Genomic DNA, 23138 nt, shown 5'->3' with positions numbered 1-23138 from the left:
TAGACAACACACCTCGCTTCATCACTTATGAGGAGTACTGTCAGCTTCATCAATGTAATGCCAATGTATTCAAAGCTGCTGGAGATGCATCCCCCAGTAAAGTAAATATACAGGTAATGGGCATAATTTTCATTGGCAGCTTTGAGACCTATGGTTTAGTATGAATTAAGTGACAGGTTCCCTTTAAAGATTATTTTTAATATTAAACTCCACAGTACATAATTTTTTGCCCCTCTAGGGGGCTAGAAGCAGCAACCATTTGAGCACTAGTGTTATGCTTTGAAATATATAGTATTCAATCGTATTACAGGCTGTTAGTGTTACTTTGGCATCTAAAAAGGTTCAAATGCCAGATGGGAAGTTGCAGCAGGAGCCTGGCTGTGCATGATAGCCGAGCTCCTGTCGTGGTCTCATAGCCCAGTGATGTTAGGAAACATCTCCCCCATGGGCACGGACACATCTTGCACTGATGCTATTCCAACCTACAGGCAGAGCAGAAGTGGCAACATCCCGGTCTCATAAAATAACTATGTACCTTTATGCTCCTTCTACAGACTTAGCGATTAGATGTGATGTATACAGCCATAATGACGACGCTTATAGAGCAGAGTGCCATCTGTTGTCTGGTTCAGCAGATGCACCTCAGCTGGGATACCATTGGGTACTCTCATGGTCCGTTTACACGGAGCGATAATTCGCCCAATCGAACCGATTGATTTAAGTAGTAACGATGTGTTTTTTTTATAACACAGAACGATATATCGTTTGAAAAAATTATTACGATCGTTTTGAGATTGCTTAAGCCTCTCACACACACACAGGGTGAATCTGCGAAAGACTGTTTAGACACAGTGATCTGCTAATTTTCAGCGAACGAGCAACGATGATTTGAGAACATGTTGAAAGATCAAAATCAACGATTTCTTGCTCGTCACTTGATCGTTCGCTGCGTTTACACGAGCCAATAATCGCTCAAATGCGATAGTTATCACGAAAACTCGAACGATAACCGTTCTGTGTAAATGCAGTATTACATCATGGTATTTGTTATACACCCACTAAATAAATAAGGGCCAAATTGTTAATTCCTGTTGATAAAATGGTTTTGCTCTCACCGAACTCTAGGGATAAGTCACATAGCAACCATAACGGCAAGGCTGAAAATACCACTTCCCAGAGGGAAGGAGAGACACAGGGTGGCCAATATATCTTGCTGGAAACATTCGGCATTGTAACACTTCACATTGTTTCACATTCTGGGATCATGACAACAGATCTGTAAAGCATTTGTTATATGCCATACATTGTCTTGTAGATTAACAACACAGTCATGCAGAAAAAGACAGTACACAAAAACTGCAAATGCAATGAGTCACAGGCATTGTGACTAGGAGCACACACACAGGTCACACAATGCAAGACACAAGCGCCCCCGTAAGGAAGCACAATCACTTAGGGGTTACAAGCCCACCACAGATTAGTGGAATGCAATTTTATAGAATACATTCACAGATTACTCAAACATATAGAAACCAGTGGGGGTGCTCACACCCTTGAAGTATCACTGCAGACATGTCTCTGCAGTAACCCAAGACCCCCTTAAATCCTCTTTTTAGTAATGGAGTGCAACCTCTTCAATAAGGGAAATGAAACTTACCTTTTCCACTTCTTTACTTCTGTTTGGGACTTAGAAAAAGTTGCTAAATCAGTCGATGTTCACACTGTTAATCCCACTTATGTCTTTTACGGTATCCCCTGTTCCCTTGACTGCTCTAATCCAGTTCCAAGGTCTTCCAAAGCAAAATAGAAATACTGTAGATCTAAAAAGACTAAAGAAAAAAAAGTTGTACACAATTAGATTATATAGCTCCCTCCACATGTACCAAGGATCACAGGACTTGGGAACTGAGGTTTCTGGAGCAAAAAGATGGATTTATTAATGGTTTGCTTGCGTGCCATACAAAAGACCCTCCAGATGGTCAAGGATATATGAAGCAAATAATGGATGATGGTAACATACGAAAATGTCTGGTCTGTATGTGATGCACAGCATAGACTAGATTGTGTCATGCCAAAAGTATATAATTTATATCCAACAAGTATTTCCAGACACAAGGAACATAGGTAAAAGACCATCACTGATGGACCTTACAAGAGATTTATCTCCACCTAAAGGCCATGACTGAGGATGATCTCAACTAGTCAATTTAATCTATAAAAGGACTGTGGCTCAAGATGGAAACAGACTAGAGGTTCATACAAGTTCCACCTTCACAGTTGGCTTGGGGTGATGCCACCCAGCATGTGCCACACAGTAGTATAGGCACTGTTATCTGGTAATACATAGAGAAGGGAATACTGTCTGCCAGCTGAAGACCTAGAGAGAATGAGGCCCTCTGATTCCTTAAAGAGTACTCCTTTAGAGTCCATATACAGCTTAAAGAGATCCCAGATGTGATGACGGCAAAATGACAGTGCAAGGTACAGAAGAATTACAATGAATTCAATGACAAAGTTTTGCCATGAACTTTTTTCTGTTTACAACAAATTTTCATCTTCAAGAAAATTACCTCTCAAAAAAAAAAAAAAAAAAAAATTGTCATTGCTACAGTACTGGTAAATAATTCTAGGGTAGCCCCAACTGTATGGGATGACTAGTAAGGGCGGTGAAAAATAGCAAAAATAAATACATAAACCCCTCCAAAAAGGTACAGCATAGTCTTAAAGTTAATAAAGGGGCTCGCTCCTCAGGAAGTCTTTCCTATTAATATGTCATTTACGTACAGGAATGGTGTAAGCATTTGTCTTGATCCACCATTGCAATACCAACCATGGGCTATAAAACACTAAACTTAAACTAAAATAGATAAAAATCCGGGTATGAGGGGAGTAAATAATAACCGAAGACTAGAACTGGATTTGAGCAATGAAGGGAGCAGGTAAAACCTAGAGAGAAGAAAAGTTATATAACAATCACACTCATAGGAATTACAATGTGCGGACACCAGCATCGCTCCACCAGCCTGCAAAAGCTCCATCATTGTCATAGCACCGATCCCACTGGTTAATTGAAGAATCAAGCTTTATAGCAAGCTGTTCATGCAAAGTCCTGCACATGGCCATACAGTAGTCATACCTATCACCCAGTTTCTTTGACCCACGGAACTTCACTTGAAATGCTTCATAGAAAGCAGAGGAAGGATTCCTGCGAGACCCAAGAATCAAATGAAAAGATTGAAAACGTTTGTGCTATAGATGATGAAGAAAAAGGGGAAAAAATTATTATAGAATGTTTTAAACATCAAACACCCATAGAGAAGTAAAGGCCCTTGCATTTACCAGGTACTTATGATAGTATGACTAAAAACTTAGACGCTCGTCACACCCGTAACTTACAGACTCTTTCACATTGTGTTCCAGTTAACAAAACGTGAAAAACTTAAGTTGAGATTGTGTGGGTCTGAGGACTGAGCAGCAACTTCGGCTACACATGGTCATGCGTAAACTACCAGTGCTGCCCATCTACAACCCGTCTCCACCTCTCCCAAAGGACACAGAAGTAGTCATGCATGACTAAGCAAAACATGGTTGTCCTTTTGCTCCAGCAATCTCCAACGTGTCCATGTCACGCCATAAGTTCTTTACAGCTGGAGATGCATTTTGTAAGCGCATGACACTATATTACATAAAAGGGAAACAGTATCTGTCCTACTTCAAATAAACGGTACCAGTTATCAGCATAACACCCCAAACTAAATATACTTGGCCTGAAGACAAGAATACCAGTCCCCAAGACCTTTGTAAGTGAAACTCAGACTAGAAATAGACTGAAATGCTAAATTTGTGTGGGCGAGAAAGCTGCAGCATCACTTTTCCAGTAAGTGCTTATAGGTTTGCAAAGCAGTGGTTCCTCTTCCTCTTTTGCAGGGGTGAACTACACACTTTGTGGAGTCAGCGGTAAAGGTTTCCTCTGAAGATCATTACTAATAAGTCATAAATGTCAACGACTCATCAGCTTCAAAATCCAACACAAACCCCTTCCCCCAACCTGAGGGAATGAAGGGCGAGACCAGGCTACTACCCCAAACCAATATACTTAGCACTAAGAGCACAGAGAACTAGCCAAGCCTGTAAAGGGGTATTCTGGATATGCCACAACATTAAGGAACAACCTCTGGAATCACTGTCAATTTAAAGGAAGGAAGCGGCCGAGGTCCTTTGAGCATGTCATTCCTAGAGTGGGTGAAGTAGTAGGAAAGGGACAACTAGTGCTGTTGCCCCTAACCTAAGAGTAAGTCAGAGCTCCACTGATTGTACATGATGAGTGATTTGCTATCGTATTTAACGGTAGGAAAATCCCTTTACATATTACACAAAGCTGTAAAATCTGGACTGTGTTGATAACATCTATGTTGCTATAAAGAGCAGCCGGTCCTCTGCAGGTCAATCATTAGGACAAGCTGAGTGATTGAATTTCTCCGCTGTTGCGTATGACATTGTAGGACAGATACATCACTGCTGTACAAATATTGGTAGCAAAGTAGCACTAACAGTAAAGTGTACCTGTCAGATATGTCAAAAGTATCCAATGTCAGGGTATGGATGTTCAGACCCCTAATGTTTACTAAAATGAGCAGGGAGACTCACACGGCTAAGCGCTTCTCCCACAATTTATGAGACTGTGCCATAGAATTACATTAAGAGTCATCCCCAGTCACATGTATAAAACAAACCAGCTCTACTAAGCAATTGGAGGGGACTTTAGCACCTAGACCCTAAATCGATCAAAACTTTTTACGTGTCTCCAAGACATGCCAAAAGTTTATTTGTAACAATGGTATGAAATCAGAAGACTGGTGTAGTGAAGGGCAAAGCAAGGGTATAAATGAGTCTATAAAAAGGTAAAGTCTTCTAACAGAGCTCATTGAATCAGGGAATCCACCCTTGTGACAAAAGGTAAAAGAAAAAAAAAATAAAGAGTATTTCTCCAGAATAGCCCTTTAACAAAGTTATATTTTGACATTTCTTTTATAGTTATGTAACTTTATTAAAGACATTTTTAAATATTTACATTGACTGGTAGCGGCAAGGGGTGTTGCCAGTGGCTGTGTCTGGAACTGCAGGGCTTCAGAAGCCCTGGTCTTGGCACACTTTGATAGACACCTTAGATGACAGCTCACAGAGGCTGGAGAGAAAGGAGGGCAAACACAAGGCCTCCTGATCCTGACAACAAAGAGGCGCAGTGATGATGTAGCGCTGAATGACCTTCACCATTTTTTCTTGCACAGCCAAGGTCTCAATACTGCTCTCAAGCCCAGGCTATACAACAGAGATCTGCATGGATCCTGCTTTAATGATATAATTTCCTCCACATATATAAAGCCAGTGACACATTTTAGATGCCCATTTGTAGCATAACTAGAGCACAGTTTATAGTATCAGAATCCATGTAATAGAGAACGGTGTGAACAAAGCCTTAAACAGCTTACATAGAGATAACACACCCGCCCATGACATGTATTTAACAGGAGAACAACAATTACCACTTCTGAAAGGTGCGCTTTTTATTGCTCAATAGTAACTTCTTGGAATTGTATCCAGTGTGATGAGGAAAGTCGCTGGCTCCGCTATCTTTGTTAGTGTTTGGGAGAAACGTTGCCAAACTGTAATTTAGAAAACAGCCTGATGCGGCCAAGCCACAATGCTGTGCATTCTGCTAACTGCACAACTGCTGATCCCCAAATCTCTGATGAGAACTTCACTTTACTGGTAGAACAGCCAAACTATGCAAGGCATAAAGCAGCCAGGACTAGGAAGGTACAGACCAGCATCTTATAGATCTACTGTGCCAGGTCTGTGGGCACTGCACAAAAAACAAGTAGCTCATTAGCGTGCAATACCATTGCATCACTCAGGTATAAGGTATAAGCGGGTATAAGCGCCCAGAGGCTTTACCCAAGCCTGGGGAACTCCAGCACATGTTCTCTACCTAGTAGCCATCAGTGAAACAGGGTGGATGCAGACAGGCCAGGTAGTAAGGATAAAAACATGGAATCAATATGGGCTTTTGCCTTGCAAGGTCACACCCCCTGGGCACTTTAGCCTTCATATTAGCAAAGGCCTATATCTTGTAGATGTAAAGGACAGTTGCAATATATTTTTTTTCTTCCCTCAATCATAATGGCTAGCCCTATCTACCCATGAACGCCCCAGCTTTTCTGTCAACAGATCTGCTTTAATCCCACCACCGCCGCCACCAGCTAAGCATCCTGTAATAAGAGTGTTGGGTCTCCAGACTTTTGCCTGAAGGTAGCCAAGTCCCGTCACCCATAGATTGCCACCTTCCTGGCAGTAAGTGACCTTTACATCTCCTTAGTGGCAGATCTATTTCTGAAGCCAAGAGATTGAGTAATACAGGCAAGAGGCACGTGCTCACCAATAAAGTTTTCTTCCAGAAAGTAGCACCACAGATGACCACATGCGGCACTTAGTATTGCAGCTCAGCTCCATTCAGCAAAGGATCCCAGCATTCCCACCCTTATAACATCCTGCCGACAGGTGATGGGAACACTTCTATATTGGAGCTGAACTGCAATAACCTTTGGAAGGATGTGGTGCCGTTTCTGGGAAAAATAAGCAGTGATGTTCTGCCAATCCTGTACAAGCCATTTACCAGTCAATATGGGCAAGTTCTGTTTACAAAGCAGAACACAGACTTTAAGGCATAAAGGCCATCTCACCAATAGTTCCTATTAAGTTCACTTTAAAGGATTTCTGGTTTGGTCAAGAGGTTCCCAATTTTAGCCAAACAGAAATGGTCCTGTATTCCTTAACAATTGACAACAAGGTAGTTCCTACGGTCACACTGCTTGTGTGAATGAAACAAGTATTTCGGAGGTTGTATGTGATAATGTATGATTTATCAGCTTCAATGAACACCACACAAGTCAGCATTTAAGCAAATGAGGCAAGAGGCACCTCAAATAGACAGCCTTACAATGGGGTTCTTTAGCCGGCGAGCGTCCGGAGCCGACAGTTCACAATCACATCCATTCACTAGCGTTCCTGGAATGCAGCCGGAGCAGCTCATACAGGTCAGATATCTACGGAAAATCATCTGTACTCTGTTCCCATTCCAACACTGGCAGATTTTACCTGACTTCCAAACGCAGAGGACTTTTCAAGGAATGTTCTACTTTCCATGTAACCACTAACAAGAACATCTCCTTAGTTCACATAAGAACATACAAAAGTAGAATCTCACACAACTAAACACTGTATGTACATGACAAGTGGTTGAGTGGTTTGTGGTGGCAACCTTGCACAAGCTAAGACACCGCCACTGAATAGTATACCAGGTACACCACTGCACCCAACACTTAAAGCGTAACTGTAATGTTTTTTTTTTTTTTTTTATTATTATTATTGCAGAAATCAGTAGTATAAGCGATTTTAAAAAACTCTGTAATAGGTTTCATAAGCCAAAAACGCCTCCTTCTGTACTCAAGAAGCAATCTCCCAGCCTCCCCCCCTGACTTCTTATCTGTGCATTATCAGGCAAACACGTCTTCATTACAGAGAAGCCAGTGAAGACGGGTTCTGCTCTCTCCATTGTAAGCCTATGAAGGGGGGAGGGGCTGAGGGAGAGGAGGGAGCAGGAAGAGGTGACATGAAGGTCAGCTGTCTGTAGACTCTCTGGGCACCTAAAACGCTAAATTCTGGTGTCAGAAAGGTCAGTGCTTATCTATGAACTTACTGAGAGAAGATTGCAGGGTGTTGTGCTTTGCAGGAATCCTCTGTGCTCAGTCACTCCTAACAGCCCCTCCCCTCTCCATAGCCACATAATGGAGACAGAAATCCTGCTTCTTCTGATGTGAGGGGGGAGGCTGGGAGATTTCTTTTTTAGTACAGAAGGAAACTCTTTTAGTACATAAAACCTATTACAGAGTTTCTTAAATCGCTTGTACTGTTGATATTTAATGTTTTCAGAAAAATGGCCATTTTAGCATACTGCTAAAATGTATCAAAAAAGAAGGAAAGTACTGAACCAGCACACCCGAAATAATATATCAAAAATATGTTTATTAGCGTACAGACACTTTTCTAGACTTATACTGCTAAAATGTGTCATCACTGTGACTGGTGGGGATCCAACCCCTAGAACCCGTACTGATCCAGAGACTAAACAAGCTACAGTGTTTTACTAACATGGTGCCTTTATGTTTAATGGAGGTCTGACCTATGGGACCTTCACTCATCATGAGAATAAAGTGATGAATAAGGAATCTCTTCTAATTTACAGACTTACTAACGTTAGTATAGTATAGTCTTTACAATATATGATTTCCACCATCAAAAGCTGCATAACTTAACTTGCTATTACAGTGAGCCAAGTATCTAGTAGTAATTTGTTTCAATTTAAATAAAAGTATTCTGACAGGTAATGCCATAAAATGTCCAATAGGTGGTTGTTCCATCACCCATCTGGTGACAAGGAGACAGCATCCAGAAGTAGAGTGAAAGGAGAGGCGGCAACACACACACACACAAAGCTCCCCCATCCCCACTCTTCCCATGATACTCTGAGTAAGAGTTCATCTGTCAGCTAAACAGTCTAAAACTAAACTAAAGGATTTCTGAAAGGAGCTGAGCTGTGGGATATATAGGTTTACAGGATTTGGGGAAGGATTCCCGAGGAAGGGCCCTTTTACATGGCCCAATCAACAAGATCAGCGCTCATTTGCAAAGCCTGAGGCCACATTTACATGTTTCTGTGTTCTGCAGGGAACACATACGTGGAATGCATGTAATGGACTCTTCCCCCCCCCACCAGGGCAGCATCTGTGATAAGATGCTGGGAGTGGGGGAACTGTATGCATATGCACCGCGCTGTAATGACTGCGCCACACAGCTGCTTTATTACAGCGCGGTGCATATGAATACAGTTTCCCCGCTCCCAGCATCTTATCACAGATGCTGCCCTGGTGGGTGGGTGAGTCCGTTACATGCATTCCACGTACGTGTTCCGTGCAGAAGCATTTAATTAGCGTTAATAAGTGATATGTTGCCACAAATTGTGCAATTCACATCAACATAGCACTAATTAAACGCTATGTGCGAACATGGCCTTAAAGCTAGATTATGTGACCCATTAACTATCAATTTGTTGCAAATTAGCATTTACACAGGAGGATGTGGGGTCTACTAGCAAGAAATAAATTGCCCTCTGAAGAGGTACAATCAACCGAAAGACAAGTCATTTTTCGTTTGTATTTTGACCTGAATATCCGCAATGAACGTTCCTGTATGCCAATATTGGACTCATGTAAGAGGACCTCAGCTCCTGACAGGATTCCTACATGAAACTGTGGGGGTTCTGCACACATAACTACAAAGTCTCATCTAAATTTAGCAAAACTAATTTATTTTACTGCAGGTTTCAGGCTGCAAATATTACAGTAAAAAAAAAAAAAACAACTCTCTAATCCAGTTCTCAGTAACTACAGTAACAAATCATGTCATTTTAAAATTTCAAACTGACTGGCATTTCCTCCTTGTTCAGAGTCTGCACAGGTCATACTATGACGTTTATGCTTTCTAAGATCATTTCCATATGTTCTGCTCTTTTGTCAAACTTTTTTTACTGTAATTCTTCATACAATATATTGAAGCAATAGGGGCTACAAAAAATGTTACTATGCAGTTTGAAAACCAGCTCTACCAAATAACCTTCCAGAAAAACAGTCCCTAATAAGTCCCTTCTTCACAGAACTTGCAATTACAGCTTTAGGGTAGCTTCACATACACTGTACATCAGATTTGATCTAAATAACTGAACACAGCATCAAATTTGCTGCGGATCCTGTACGTGTGAATGCACCCTTAGGGTACGTGCACACTACGGAATGGCGGCGGAAAACCCATTGCGCATTCCGCAGCTCGCACCCACTCACAGACTGAGGTTGGCGCACGCATCTCCGCCCATGTCATAGACTCCATTCTATGCACGGGCAGATTTCGTCGCCATTTCATAGTGTGGACGTACCCTATCATTTTAACTTCATGGGAATCACTCAATGCAATTCCTTGTTGGAAAAATTTTTTTTTTAGAAGTCCAAAATACAGTCTTTGGCACATGCAGTAAGGAGCATCAAAACCGCAAAACTGCAATGCGTGAACACAGCCTAACAATTTGACTTATAGGTGTGCGTTGGACTGTATACACTTATGGAGTGGAACAATATACTGCAAGTTGATGTCTGTTGTGGAAAACTATACCACCTTATTTAGGGACCTTATCTATCAAGCAGTCACTCTAACATATTTATACATTACGCCTACTCTCCCCTGTATTCAACATATAGAAAAATATATCCGGATAAAAAAGGTTAGCTTATCCACTCAGGACTAGAGATGAGCAAAGCGCCTGTCTGAACGAAGCAGAGAGCTTTGTTTTATCAGCCGCTGCCTTAAAACTCTGTTCCGTTCCCTGTTGCTCCTCCTTGGGTTGCGGGAAAAGCTGCATCCAGTCCTGGAAAACTTCTCCTAGTTTTCCAGGACTGGATCCCGCTTTCCCAACACCCAGGGTGGAGCAGAAAAAAGTTAAAAAGGTGGGAAGCAACTTTACTCAGGGCCATCACTTTCTGTACACAGGCCTTCTGTGACAACTTCAGGTCCCCCACTGAATATTCTTCAGAAAGTAGAATACTCATGGTTGCAAAGTTTTCTCCTGGGTCCTCTCAAATGGCTGTAACAACCATATACCAGAAAATATTTCTTCCCCAGGAACCTTAAATCCTGTTTGTCTGTGATTATCTGTGCAACAGTTACCTAATAAGGTGGCTTGACTATGGGATTTAAAGCAATGCAGCAGCATCCTCCATCACCAACATTACGTTTAGCTCCAACTCTATTCACATTGCTTTGTGCCTCCATCAGAAGTTTCTTCCCTTTTTGAGCACAATATGCAGCTCTATTCTTTCAATCCAAACAAGGTGGGACGCTTATCCTGTCACCATTTGGATCTGAGGGCACATTTTCGGCACAGAGGCCTAGCACACCCTTGGTCATGCTCAAGTGCAGAAAGACAAATGGTATCTTTAGTAATATTTTAAAGGTATGGCTCGGTGGTGGTGCCAGCTACTGTTTCTTTACTATACGCTTAAAAGTGCTCTTTTTTTGGCTATGTGCACCCCTATTGCAACCCACAGTATGGACGTTTGAATCTGCATATACCTAACCGATAGATTTATTGCCATTATCTGTTTGGGTGGTGACTAGTGCTGGCTTCCTCGCTCTCCTTGACGTGAATATTTTTATCCCCCTTACAAAAGCAATACAATGGTGAAAAACACTAAACACTAATACTAGCCAATACTAATCAAAAATACACAACCACTAGACCTCACGTCTACCACACTGTCACTGATCCAGTGATGTTACTATTTGCTATATAAGAAAACTGCTCTCAGATGATAGATGCCAGTAGACACCTTATAAACCTGACTTCATACATCCCTACCTCTCTGAAAATGGATTTCCTGGAATGCGTGACTACTCATTGAAGTGAATAATCTACACCAGGACCAAGATCATTCAAGACAGCATTGAGGTTTTGAAACCCGTATACCATGTGGATTCTGACAAGAATTTCATGTCAACATCCACAGCACACGGCTTTAACAAAAAAACACAGCCCCCAAGATGCATTGAGAGACTTATTAAACCTTGTGCAGAGAAGCAGCAACCACATTGATATCGGCTTCTGATTTAAGATATTTATAATGATTAAATCCACAGCAGATTTAAAGGGGTAGTCCAACAAAAAAACATGCTGCAGAAGCATACAGTACTGCTACAACTTTCCTGCATGATGTGCATTTGCTGTAAATTAGCGCCATTATGACGACATTCAAGGTGAAGTAGCGGGAAAAGTGTAAAAAAAAAAAAAAAAAAACATTTTAAAAATGCAACAAAAAAAGGCCACCTGTGAACACAGCCTTATGGTGCGTTTACACAGGGATTTATCTGACAGATTTTGGAAGCCAAAGCCCAGAATGGATTTGAAAAGAGGATAGATCCCAGTCTTTCCTTTATGACCTGATCCAGGATTATAGTCTGTTCCTGGCTTTGGCTTCAAAGATCTGTCAGATAAATCTGTCTGTGTAAACGCACCATTAGAGAGGCGTGTTACAACATGCTGCCTCGTTGTGCTAAATGACACAAGCTCCCTGTGCAATGATCTGCAGTGAAAAGATGTTCTCTAACAGCATTGGGCAGGAATGCTTGGGGAAGGGAGTAGGTAGGGTGGGAGGACTGTGAAAAACAGCTGAGAGAAGGCAAGGAATTGTGTGACCGAGCTTAATGTGTTGTCTATGAAGAGAGGGAGGAGCTGGGGAACTGTACACAATACTTATTTTGTAGTTCTGCCGTTTTCCATTTCCTGTCAGTGATGAATCAGCAGCAGCCCCCTTACCCCTGGTGCACACATTACCTGGTCCGCGCTCCGGCATGTTTTGTAGCTCCCGGGAGCTACAGAACAAGCCGGAGTGGGGACCGGGTAATGTGTGCAGCGGGGTAAAGGGGGCTGCCGCTTACATACACCGGGGTGACAATTCCACTGTGAGTACGTGCTACTATTGAAAAACTGACAGAAGAAAATCGCTGCGGATTTCGCTGCTAACTTGCAGTGTGAAATCTGCTGCAATTCCATTATGTGTGAACCCACACTTCGTCTCCGCACACATGACGTTCATAAAAATCTTGGGGCATTTAAGCTTATTTCTGTAGATAACTGAGAACTTGGGAACAGGTTTTGCTGATGGTCCATATTAGTGCTAGGCACCATTAATTCCCAGTGAAAGACAAATTCAGCTTCTGAGCAAAATCTAATTTCTATTGACCAGCTGGGTAACACTTGTTAGAATAGAAAAAAAAAGACAGATGGAAAGTAATGCTGGAACCAAAAAAAAAAAAAAAAAAAAAAAAAAAAACACACTATCTAGCCGTGCTCAGGATGGACTGGCTGAGCGGTAAGGTTATGCCACAAAGAATTACAGTGCAGCAGGGACAGGCACATACTGCTGCCTATGATATAACCCACACAGAAGTAAGGGTGTTCTACAGGATTTTCACTTGCTATAAATCAGCTTTCGGAGCTCTGGACCATCATGCTCAAAAAAAGATCGGGAAGACAAGCTGCATTCTTTTCAGAACATAAATTTTAGCATGTAAAAACCCTGTTTAAAACATACACTGACAAACAGCCCATACAAGAGTGTAGATTATAACTACACAACAGCCTATTTTACACAGTAAGGGTATAAACCCACACACCGTATACGCAGCGTATTTACTGCTGCGATACGCAGCAAATACGCAGCAGATTAGATCTAAATAACTGAACACAGCATCAAATCCGCACCATTAAATCTGCTGCATATTTGTTGCGTATCTACTGCGTATACGGTGTGTGGGTTTGTACCCTAAAGCAGGAATTGAATTACTTGCAGCTGAGAGCTTAGCTGAGGCACTGGCTGTATGGACAGCCTATGATAGGCATTGACAACACCACAATTACCACAGAGTTGGCATTTTCTCCAAAGGACAAAAACTAAAATTTTGCACAGACATAAGGATTTAGATCCTTTGCTATGACACATAAAAAAAATAAATAAAATAATAATAATAATTATCTCCAGGGCCTCCCAGTTCTCTTGATCATTTTTTAGATGTTTCTGCACTGTGAAATAAAAAAATGTCTCGCAGTAATTAAATTAAAAGAAAAAAAAAATTGTGTGGAGACACAGATCTGGTGAAGGGGACAAAATTTCTGCTGCACTGAAAGTTCCTAAAAGCACAGCAACCTAGATAACACTTAAATGGATGAAATGTAACTTCTTAGAGTTGACTACTCCACATAGTAAATAATTGGGGGAAAAAGGAAGTGGCAAAAAGGGATCCAAAAACCCTGCAGTCACTCTGAGCACACAGATTACGGGTGCAAATGGGAGAAACTTCAAAAAGGCCAAAACTGCAGCACTCCACCAATCTGCCCCTAATGGCAGAAAGAAGCTTCTCTTCAGTAAGATATATATGAAAGCCGTCTGGAGTTTGCAAAACAGCACCTGAAGCAGCTAGAGTCTCTGGTGGGATAAAATCTAGGACTGAACTTTTTGGTCTCAATTCTATGTACTGCTCACCACCAGTCTAATAACATCCCTACAGAGAAGCATGGGGGCAGCATCGTGCTTTGGGGATGTTTCAGTAGCTGGAACGGGAACACTGGTCAGCGTTGAGGAAAAGCTGAATAGAGCAAAGTACTGAGAAATTCTTAATAAAAACCTGACCTAGAGTGCTCTGGGCCTCAGACCAGTAAAGAGTAAAGAGTCTTAATACTGCAACAAATGAGGTTTGGAGACAGCATCCGTGCAGTGAAAAAAGTTACTTTATTTTGTCATTTGCATATAAAAAGACAGTGTTTCGGCTCTTAACAATCCTGAGCCTTTCTCAAGTCCGACTTTTTTCACTGCACGGATGCTGTCTCCAAACCCCATTTGTTGCTGAATTGTGAATCAGGTGGTGGCCGACATGAGTTGGGACTGTGCATCCAACGTGGAGGTCCCGCTGTTCCTACTGGTGGAGAGTCTGAATACTTATGTCAATGCAATATTTTAGTTTTCCATTTTCAATAAACTAGCAAAAATGTCTAACATTCTATTACCATGTCATTATGGCTTATGGGGGAACACTTATTTTAGCACAAGGCTGCAAAATACCAAAATGTGAAAGGATCTGAAGTGTTTCCAAATGCATTGTGTGTCAGGGCCAAGAACAGAAAGTGCTTACAGTAGGGATCAGTGGCAGAGGAGCACAGGTTTGTTGGTTATTTCCCCAGTGTCAGCAGTTTTAGATGCAATAATGCCTTTATGAATACCTCATTGGAGCAGTGCTCCCAAGCCTCTGGCTCTCCAGCTGTTGTAATGCTACAGCTCCGATCATCCCGACAGCCGAAGGAGGATTATAGGAGCTGTATTTTTACAACAGCTGTAGAGCCAATGGTTAGGTGAAAACTGTTACAGAGGATGTCACTATTCTATGAGGTGTTATATACACATTAGGACAAAAAAAAACAAAAAAAAACGACACCTCTTGATGACCGAGCCCAAAACTTTTACCTAACACTGGACATTATGTGTAACAATACATACCTGGCTCCTCTCATCTACAATTACAGGTTGTAAAAGCAGGAAACTAAACAAAGCCTGTAACCAAGACTGACAGGAGGAAGGGACATAACCTGAAAAAATAAATTACAATTTGATTTATTCTCACCACCATATATAAACTAATATAATATATATATATATATATATATATATATATATATATATATATATATATATATATATATATATATATATATATATATATATATGTGTGCGTGCGTGTCTCTCTCTCTCTCTCAACATGAGAACCTTTATTCTTATAGGACTTGCACAGCACTCTGAGCTACAATATATTTATCCACATCACTCCCTGCCCCAGAGGAGCTTACAGACTATGTATCACATATCACAAGAAAGTGTCATTGTATCCAGAGATCGACTTCATTGCCAGCAAGGTATAATGCAGAGCATCTTATACTGAGAGAGGTGGAAATATACATGCAGCACAGTTCACCCCCACAGTGTGTAATATACGTATATTAGTATATGTGGCGATAATAGGAAGTGACGTGGTTATAGGAATCCTAAGAGCGCTTCTATGGAAAACCCAAGCTGGAGAATTACAGCTGCATTTCCCACATCTCTGACGCTACAGTAAAAGTCATAAAACTGATAGTATGCCACAGTATAAAAGGGGTTTCTTAACAGTAGAACAAGGCTAGTAATCCAAATTAGGAAAAGTAAGATAAATCATAGATGGTTAGTCACCGTAAGCTGCTTCACCCTCAGTAAGGCTGCCATAGCTATGGTACTCACATGCATATTCAATGTGTATACAACATGATGTAGTATACTCTTAAAGGGGATCTATTAGATGCAATTCTGCAATTTACACACTGTAGACACTGTTAGAACAAGATGACATTTCATATATCCATCTGTGCATTCATAACAAAAAAGAGATATCCTGTGAAAAGGCTTTCCCAAGCTCCTGATATGCTGCAACTGAATACCTCTCCTACCTACCCCTCCCAGACCTGACCGTTCCTGACTGACGGCCAGCTGCATGCTGAGCTCCAAACAGGTTCAGGGATAGGATGGGAGGAGGCGTTACAGTCCTCAGAAGATCAGGAGCTCGGGAAAGTCTCTGACACCTGTCACTGGAGAATAAAAGCATTGTTCTACGTTCTGAAAGCATGAACAGATACATGAAAGTGTACCGAGTGTCTCCCTGACCTCACAGCTATCTTACAGTGTCAGCCGTATAGAACGTGAATTACAGCCAACAGATTCACTTTAAAGAGATCATACTAAATATGACTTTACATCAAACTACTACAAACCTGTACATTATAGAAGTGACTGATCACTATGATGTGGCCGTCACCACAGCCAAGTACAGACCAGAGTGGATGTGAAATGTTAGCTGACAGTCATCCTCAGTTTATAATCACTCTTACCAGGCCTTTACACAATCACCAAAGTCCTATTTGGGGTGTTTATTTGTTGTCATCATTAATGAGAGATTTAACATCAGGAGACACTGTGGGGGGGCTGACTGTACTGGCAACCTTAATATTTTAGCCCATCACATGTCAAGCATGTTAGGAATACTTCCTGCCTGTACACAAACTCATGTGACCATGGGTGGTCATGTGACTTCTGATGGCAATATGGAGGGGTTTACATCCACAAGAAGAACATGACACTACTACTGTATATAACCAATGGAAATGAAAAGGTGTGAAGAATAACCAATTGCTGCCTGTACAGCATCTAGCAGACAGATTTCTCCCCACCACCACTCTATAACACACCCAAGTGATACGTCATAAAATACCAAAGCCTCAGAAGCCATGTTATCTATACTGAATTCAACGCAGATTTATATATCCAATAAAAATCACAATCTAAAAGGCAACATCTGACCATAGGTACAGGTACAGGTATAAGCAGGAGGTGCTGAGCAGCCTGATATAGTTAGTGGATAAAGTTCTAAAAAAAAAAATAAAAAAAAATAAAACATAACTTATTTTTAACCTCTTTAATTCTGGGCTTTGTAGTCTAGTGGTTGGTCCTCAATGATAGACAAGTGTATGCATACTCTTCTACCCAGAAGGCAGTCCATGACTGAGCAGGCCTGCAAAAACAGATACATTTAAAGTGAACCAATCACTTGTGTGTTGCAGGTAACTCTACTGGGTTACCTGGAAAATCTGAGTGATTGGTTGCCTTTAATTCTTACATGACTTATGACTTTTAGACACTTTTCTCACCAGGTCTGACCTCTGTAAAAATGGGGCCATGACCTCTATGGATGTGGCTTCAATGCACAAACATTTTGGCACATCATTCCAATTTGATAGCAACTAGTAGTTGGTATAGGCTTAGACTGGACAGGCTACAGACATGCCAATTATTCTACCAGACTGATAGACTTTGATAAATTCGCCACATTTGAAGACTGTCCAGTCCAAGTTTGCTCTAAAAAACTAGTTGGTAAATCAGGGCCTAGATACAAATCTGCTCAGCTCCTCTCTGTCTATAACATATGCTGTCAGATCAGACTGCCCAATGTGACAGGAATCATGCATGTGGCCATATATTTACAACCAAGGATGAGACTCAGCCCCATTCTGAACTCTAAATATATGTTTCATATGTGGAAATGTAACAGTAACTGGTATGAGCTCTTACACCACTTAATACTGCAGACAGTACATGGAAAGCTGCAGATCCACTCCATAGACACTCCTCAGCCAGTCCACTGACAGACAAGATTACACCCTGTTGGAAACAATAGTCACTCCAGATGTCAGACTTGACAGAAAACTACTAGGGAGTGAATGCACTGGAGGTGGTGAATCCCCCCTCCCCCATTCATTCCTTGGTGACAGATTACATTCTCCCATCACCCAGGTCCTCATTATGTTAAAAGGACAAAACATAAAAGTCCAAGTACTCAGAGTCACCACAGTTATGTTCCCCTATAGCTGTCAGATATATTGTAAAGACGTGTAATGGTAGCCGTTTCACTACGTACAGTCTACGGCTCAGTGCCAGGTGCCGCCCACACACTGGGATACACTTCCTGAGCCATGTACTAGGGAAAGATTACATGGATTATCCCCATACACAGCGTACAAGACACTGAATGTCCCCTCTAAGGTACAAGAGTCCTTTATCCTACTACAAAGTCTGCGCTGGAGCTGAACGGGTAAAACCATTTCTCATCACTTTAGAAACCTGCTGGTCGAGGGTGTCACTCATAGGGACGGCCGACAATGGAGGCGAGTTCCTGGAAAGAAATGCAAGCATAGCAGTAAGACAAACGTGAAAAGCTCCATACCTGTCATCCTCACCATCAACAGGGATAGGTAAACCAAATACGGGTAAGTGAAGAGGGTTTGTTAGAGGGTCCGTAAGAGGAACTTTCACAAAAGACTTCTCAGAAATCAAGGGGATTGGCGGCTGAGGTAGGGGTTCCGACTTTCTCCGGTCATCGATCTGACCTGCCAGCGGCTGGCTCTGAAACTGACTAATGGTGGACTGTGGCAGACTGCTATGTACACTGCTTGTACCTTGCACAGGTGGAAGCCCAACTGTTGGGACCAAGCTGTTACTCCTACTGACAGACGTATGGCTACTCAATGGAGACTGGACAAAAGTCGAAGGAGCAATTGGCATAGTAACAGGGGTAGCCGACACACTAGGCACACTACTTGTTATTCCAGAGACCCCAGAAGTGGGCACACTGTGCAGGCCGGGGGTCATGGCATGGTGGCCACCAGGAATGTTTGAGAGCTGACTACTTCCAGTCCCTTTCGCTTGTCCCCCACCAATAGACGCCTGTTGCATATGAGCTGGATGGCTCTGGGGGGCGGGTAGTCCTGATCCTTGACTTGCCGGGTCGCCAGGCTTGGGATGAAGGCCCATGACTCCTCCGCTGGCGGCTGGCAGATGCTGGCCTGGAAGACTGGTGCCCGCTGCTTGGGGCTGTATTAGGGGCACAGGCTGCCCGCTGCCCATCACATGCCCGGCAGCCTGGGGGTAGGAGAAGGGCTGGGGCTGGCTGACACATGCTGCACTGCTCTGCTGACTCATAGACAGGCCGGCAGCGGCTCCCGGGGGGGCAGGACCATTGTGGCCGCTCTGGGCATAGGACTGGGCCCCGGGATACACCGGGGGCGGCTGCCGGGGCTGGCTCAGCTTGTCCGGGTGCAGCAGCTGGGACACAGCGCTCACGGAGGCGTCAGCCAGAGAGTCCGGCCCGGGCCCCGCATGTACCGAGCCCACGGTGGCCCCCAGGCCGCTGTCCCGCTCCCGCATGGAGTCCGCGCCCCGGGTGATCACCGTGCTGTCAGAGTCCCGGTCATAGTACTCGGTGCACGTCCAGCGGCCCCGCCGGTACGGCTCTCCGGAGCCATGGTCCAGCTTGATGACTCGGAAGCGGGAGCTGCAGGCGGCGGAGGGGAGCGGGGCCGTGCTGCCGGGTGTAGCCGCCGGGGCAGGGATCCGGGCCGCCTCCGGCTGATGCTGTACGTTGGGGGACACGGTGGCCGAGCTGTCGGGGTCCCCCACGTTGTTGAGCGTCTCCTCGGACGAGCTCCGCTCCACCACATCCTCGGGCCCGTAGTCCGTGGCCCGGGACACATCGAAGATCTCGGAGGAGACGTCCTCGGTGCGGGACTCGTCGGGGTCGTCCAGGCTCTCGGTGTCCTCGGTGATGCTGCTGGCCGCCTGCGCCGTGGTCACGCTGGTGATCTGGAAGCAGCTCTTCTTCTTAGCCGGCATCTTGGACATGATGAGGGGCAGAGCCGAGACACGTCCCCCGGGGAGGCAGGAGGGAGGAAGCGGCGGTCCCGCTCCAGTCCAGGGGAGAAGGGGGCGGGGGTGAGGGGAGAACTCCCGGGGTCACCGTCTAGCGCAGCGTACACATCTCCGCGGCCGGTAACGATGAGGGCTGGCGGCTGCTGCAGGCCCCTGCTAGGCCCGGCCTCCTCCGTCACCACAGTCCGGGGATGTACAGGCCGCTCTCTCCGCACAGATGCTACTACCGGCTTCAGCCTATGTGGGAAGCCTGAAGCGGGAGGAGTGGGGACAGGCCGCGGCGCCCCCGCGCCCCCTACCTGCACTCCGGGGCGGCAGACATGACAGGATTAGGAGGTGGCGCTGTCCCCGAATCACTGAGAGGAAGTGAGAGACGCTGAGGAGGCAGCGAACTACAAGGGATAAATGTCTGTTAGTGACGGCGGCTCCGGCAGCCCCGCCCACTGCGAGCTGACCTCAGCCTCTGCCCCGCCCCGCCCACTGCTGCCTCACACACAGTCGAATTCAAACCGCTGTCTTCACGGTACATAAGATGGCCGCCAGGGGCACTGTGCAGGAGGCCTGGGCGGGGCCGCAGTCATTCATAAATCCGTCCCATTGGTTAAGGTCTTCTACGTCATCAGGAGGGGCGGGGAATAGGAAGGGGAGGGGTGGGGAGGAGAGGCGGGAGAAACCATTCCCCTCGGGCATAGCTAAGAGAGGCGGTGGAGGGGGCGGTGCCGGTGGTACGTCCCAGCATTCTGCTGCTTTGTCTGTGAGCGGCTTGTGTCAGCTAACTTTAACTCTTTGAGGCTACGGGAGGTGCCGTGTGTAGCTACCGGTCACCGTCATCCTCACCAACCGGGATTGTCGCATCTGGAGTGTGTGTCACTGAGGAATCGGAGAAAGTGTCAGCGATTGCGACAAATCGCGTAAAATGACGCATTGATGACGTCACGTAATTGCTCTGCCCGAGGATGAGACTTGCCCGGAAGGCACAGTCAGCTGTGACTAATAGCCATGACTGCCCCTGTCACTCCGGCTGGTGCCAACCTGCAGTGCATGCTGGGAGTTGTAGTGTCCCAGTCTTTCCTCACTACCTAGGACTATACTCAGTATGACAACTTCCTACAAGTGCTGCATCACTTATATTTGCACAGAGTTGCTTAGGGTGCGTTCACACCTACAGGATCTGCAGCAGATTAGATGGTGCAGATTTGATGCTGTGTTCAGTTATTTAAATGAAATCCGCTGCAGATTCGGTAAGTGTGAACGTACCCTTAAAGGGTTTTCCAGGAAAAATATATTAATGACCAGTCCCCTGCCAATCCGCTGTCTCCCAGAGCTGTGGCGTAGGTGGCAGGAAGCAGACAGCTCTGTACATGGGACCAGTAGCGGTCTTGGGCACCACGCAATTGCGTGGGGCCCCCGACTTCCAGGGGGGCCCCGCTCTGGTGCCCAAGACCGCTGCGGCTAACTATGTGCGCTCGTAACGAGCGCACATAGTTACAGGCAGCAGCGGCACTGACAGGGCAGGAGCCATTGGCTCCCTCCCTGTCAGTCACTCTTGTGGCCGCAGGAAGTGTTTTCCCTGCGGTCACAAGAGGCTGCTCTGTGTCTCTGGTGCCGGCGCTCGAGGCGTCACTGGAGCGCCGGTGCCATGACAACGGGAGAGCGGCCTTATGTGGGAAGAGGGAAGAGACGAGAAGAGGAGATGCCGGTCCCAGGTGAGTAAAAATGTTTTTTTTTTTTTTGTGTTATATACTATATAGGAGGTAGAGCACACAGTGGGGGCCTATATAAAACGGGAGGAGCGCACAGGGGGCTATATGAACGGGGGGAGCGCACAGGGGGCTATATAAACGGGGGGAGCGGACAGGGGGGCCTATATAAAATGGGGGGAGCGCACAGGGGGGCTATATAAATGGGGGGAGCGCACAGGGGGCTATATAAACGGGGGGAGCGCACAGGGGGGCCTATATAAAACGGGGGAGCGCACAGGGGGGCTATATAAATGGGGGGAGCGCACAGGGGGCTATATAAACGGGGGGAGCGCACAGGGGGCTATATAAACGAGGGAGCGCACAGGGGCTATATAAATGGGGGGAGCGCACGGGGGGAGCGCACAGGGGGGCTATATAAACGGGGGGAGCACACAGGGGGCTATATAAATGGGGGGAGCGCACAGGGGGCTATATAAACGGGGGAGAGCACAGGGGGGCTTCATAAACGGGGGGAGCACACAGTGGGGGTCTATATAAACGGGGGAGCGCACAGGGGGGCTATATAAACAGGGGAGCACACAGGGGGGCTCTATATAAGTGGGGGAGTGCACGGGGGCTATATAAACGGGGGGAGCGAACAGGGGGGCTATATAAACGGGAGCACACAGGGGGCTATATACAAGTGGGGGAGCTCACAGGGGGCTATATACAAGTGGGGGAGCTCACAGGGGGGCTATATAAGGGGGGAGCACACAGGGGGGCTATATAAACGGGGGGAGCACACAGTGGGGGTCTATATAAACGGGGGAGCGCACAGGGGGGCTATATAAACAGGGGAGCACACAGGGGGGCTCTATATAAGTGGGGTAGTGCACGGGGGCTATATAAACGGGGGGAGCGAACAGGGGGGCTATATAAACGGGAGCACACAGGGGGCTATATACAAGTGGGGGAGCTCACAGGGGGCTATATACAAGTGGGGGAGCTCACAGGGGGGCTATATAAGGGGGGAGCACACAGGGGGGCTATATAAACGGGGGGGCGCACAGGGGGGGCTATATAAATGGGGGAGCGCACAGGGGGCTATATGAACGGGGGGAGCGCACAGGGGGCTATATAAACGGGGGGAGCGCACAGGGGGGCCTATATAAAACGGGGGGAGCGCACAGGGGGGCTATATAAATGGGGGGAGCGCACAGGGGGCTATATAAACGGGGGGAGCGCACAGGGGGGCCTATATAAAACGGGGGGAGCGCACAGGGGGGCTATATAAATGGGGGGAGCGCACAGGGGGCTATATAAACGGGGGGAGCGCACAGGGGGCTATATAAACGGGGGGAGCGCACAGGGGCTATATAAATGGGGGGAGCGCACAGGGGGGGCTATATAAATGGGGGGAGCGCACAGGGGGCTATATAAACGGGGGGAGCGCACAGGG

At 45.3% G+C, this 23138-nt stretch overlaps 1 protein-coding gene across 4 annotated transcripts in view; it reads right to left on the bottom strand.

The window, feature by feature from the left end:
* TSC22D2 (TSC22 domain family member 2) overlaps positions 1 to 20589 on the bottom strand; it is a 36049-nt gene extending 15460 nt beyond the window's left edge. Inside the window, exons 1-3 of one of the 4 annotated variants that reach the window (XM_069975427.1) lie at positions 18517 to 20589; positions 3137 to 3205; positions 1658 to 1829 (exon numbers count right to left, since the gene is read on the bottom strand). In XM_069975427.1, the coding sequence (XP_069831528.1) occupies positions 1706 to 1829; positions 3137 to 3205; positions 18517 to 19970 (1647 nt within the window). In that variant the 5' untranslated portion in view covers positions 19971 to 20589 and the 3' untranslated portion in view covers positions 1658 to 1705. The remainder of the gene's footprint in view (positions 1 to 1657; positions 1830 to 3136; positions 3206 to 18516) is intronic. The other 3 variants (XM_069975428.1, XM_069975425.1, XM_069975426.1) reach the window with 3 other exon arrangements.
* Positions 20590 to 23138: the final 2549 nt, after the last annotated feature.

The sequence above is a fragment of the Dendropsophus ebraccatus genome, chromosome 6 (assembly GCF_027789765.1).
Source record: "Dendropsophus ebraccatus isolate aDenEbr1 chromosome 6, aDenEbr1.pat, whole genome shotgun sequence".
Classification (NCBI taxonomy): domain Eukaryota; kingdom Metazoa; phylum Chordata; class Amphibia; order Anura; family Hylidae; genus Dendropsophus; species Dendropsophus ebraccatus.
The sequence above is the reverse complement of the archived record's forward strand: the minus strand, read 5'-3'. Positions and strand labels throughout refer to the sequence as shown.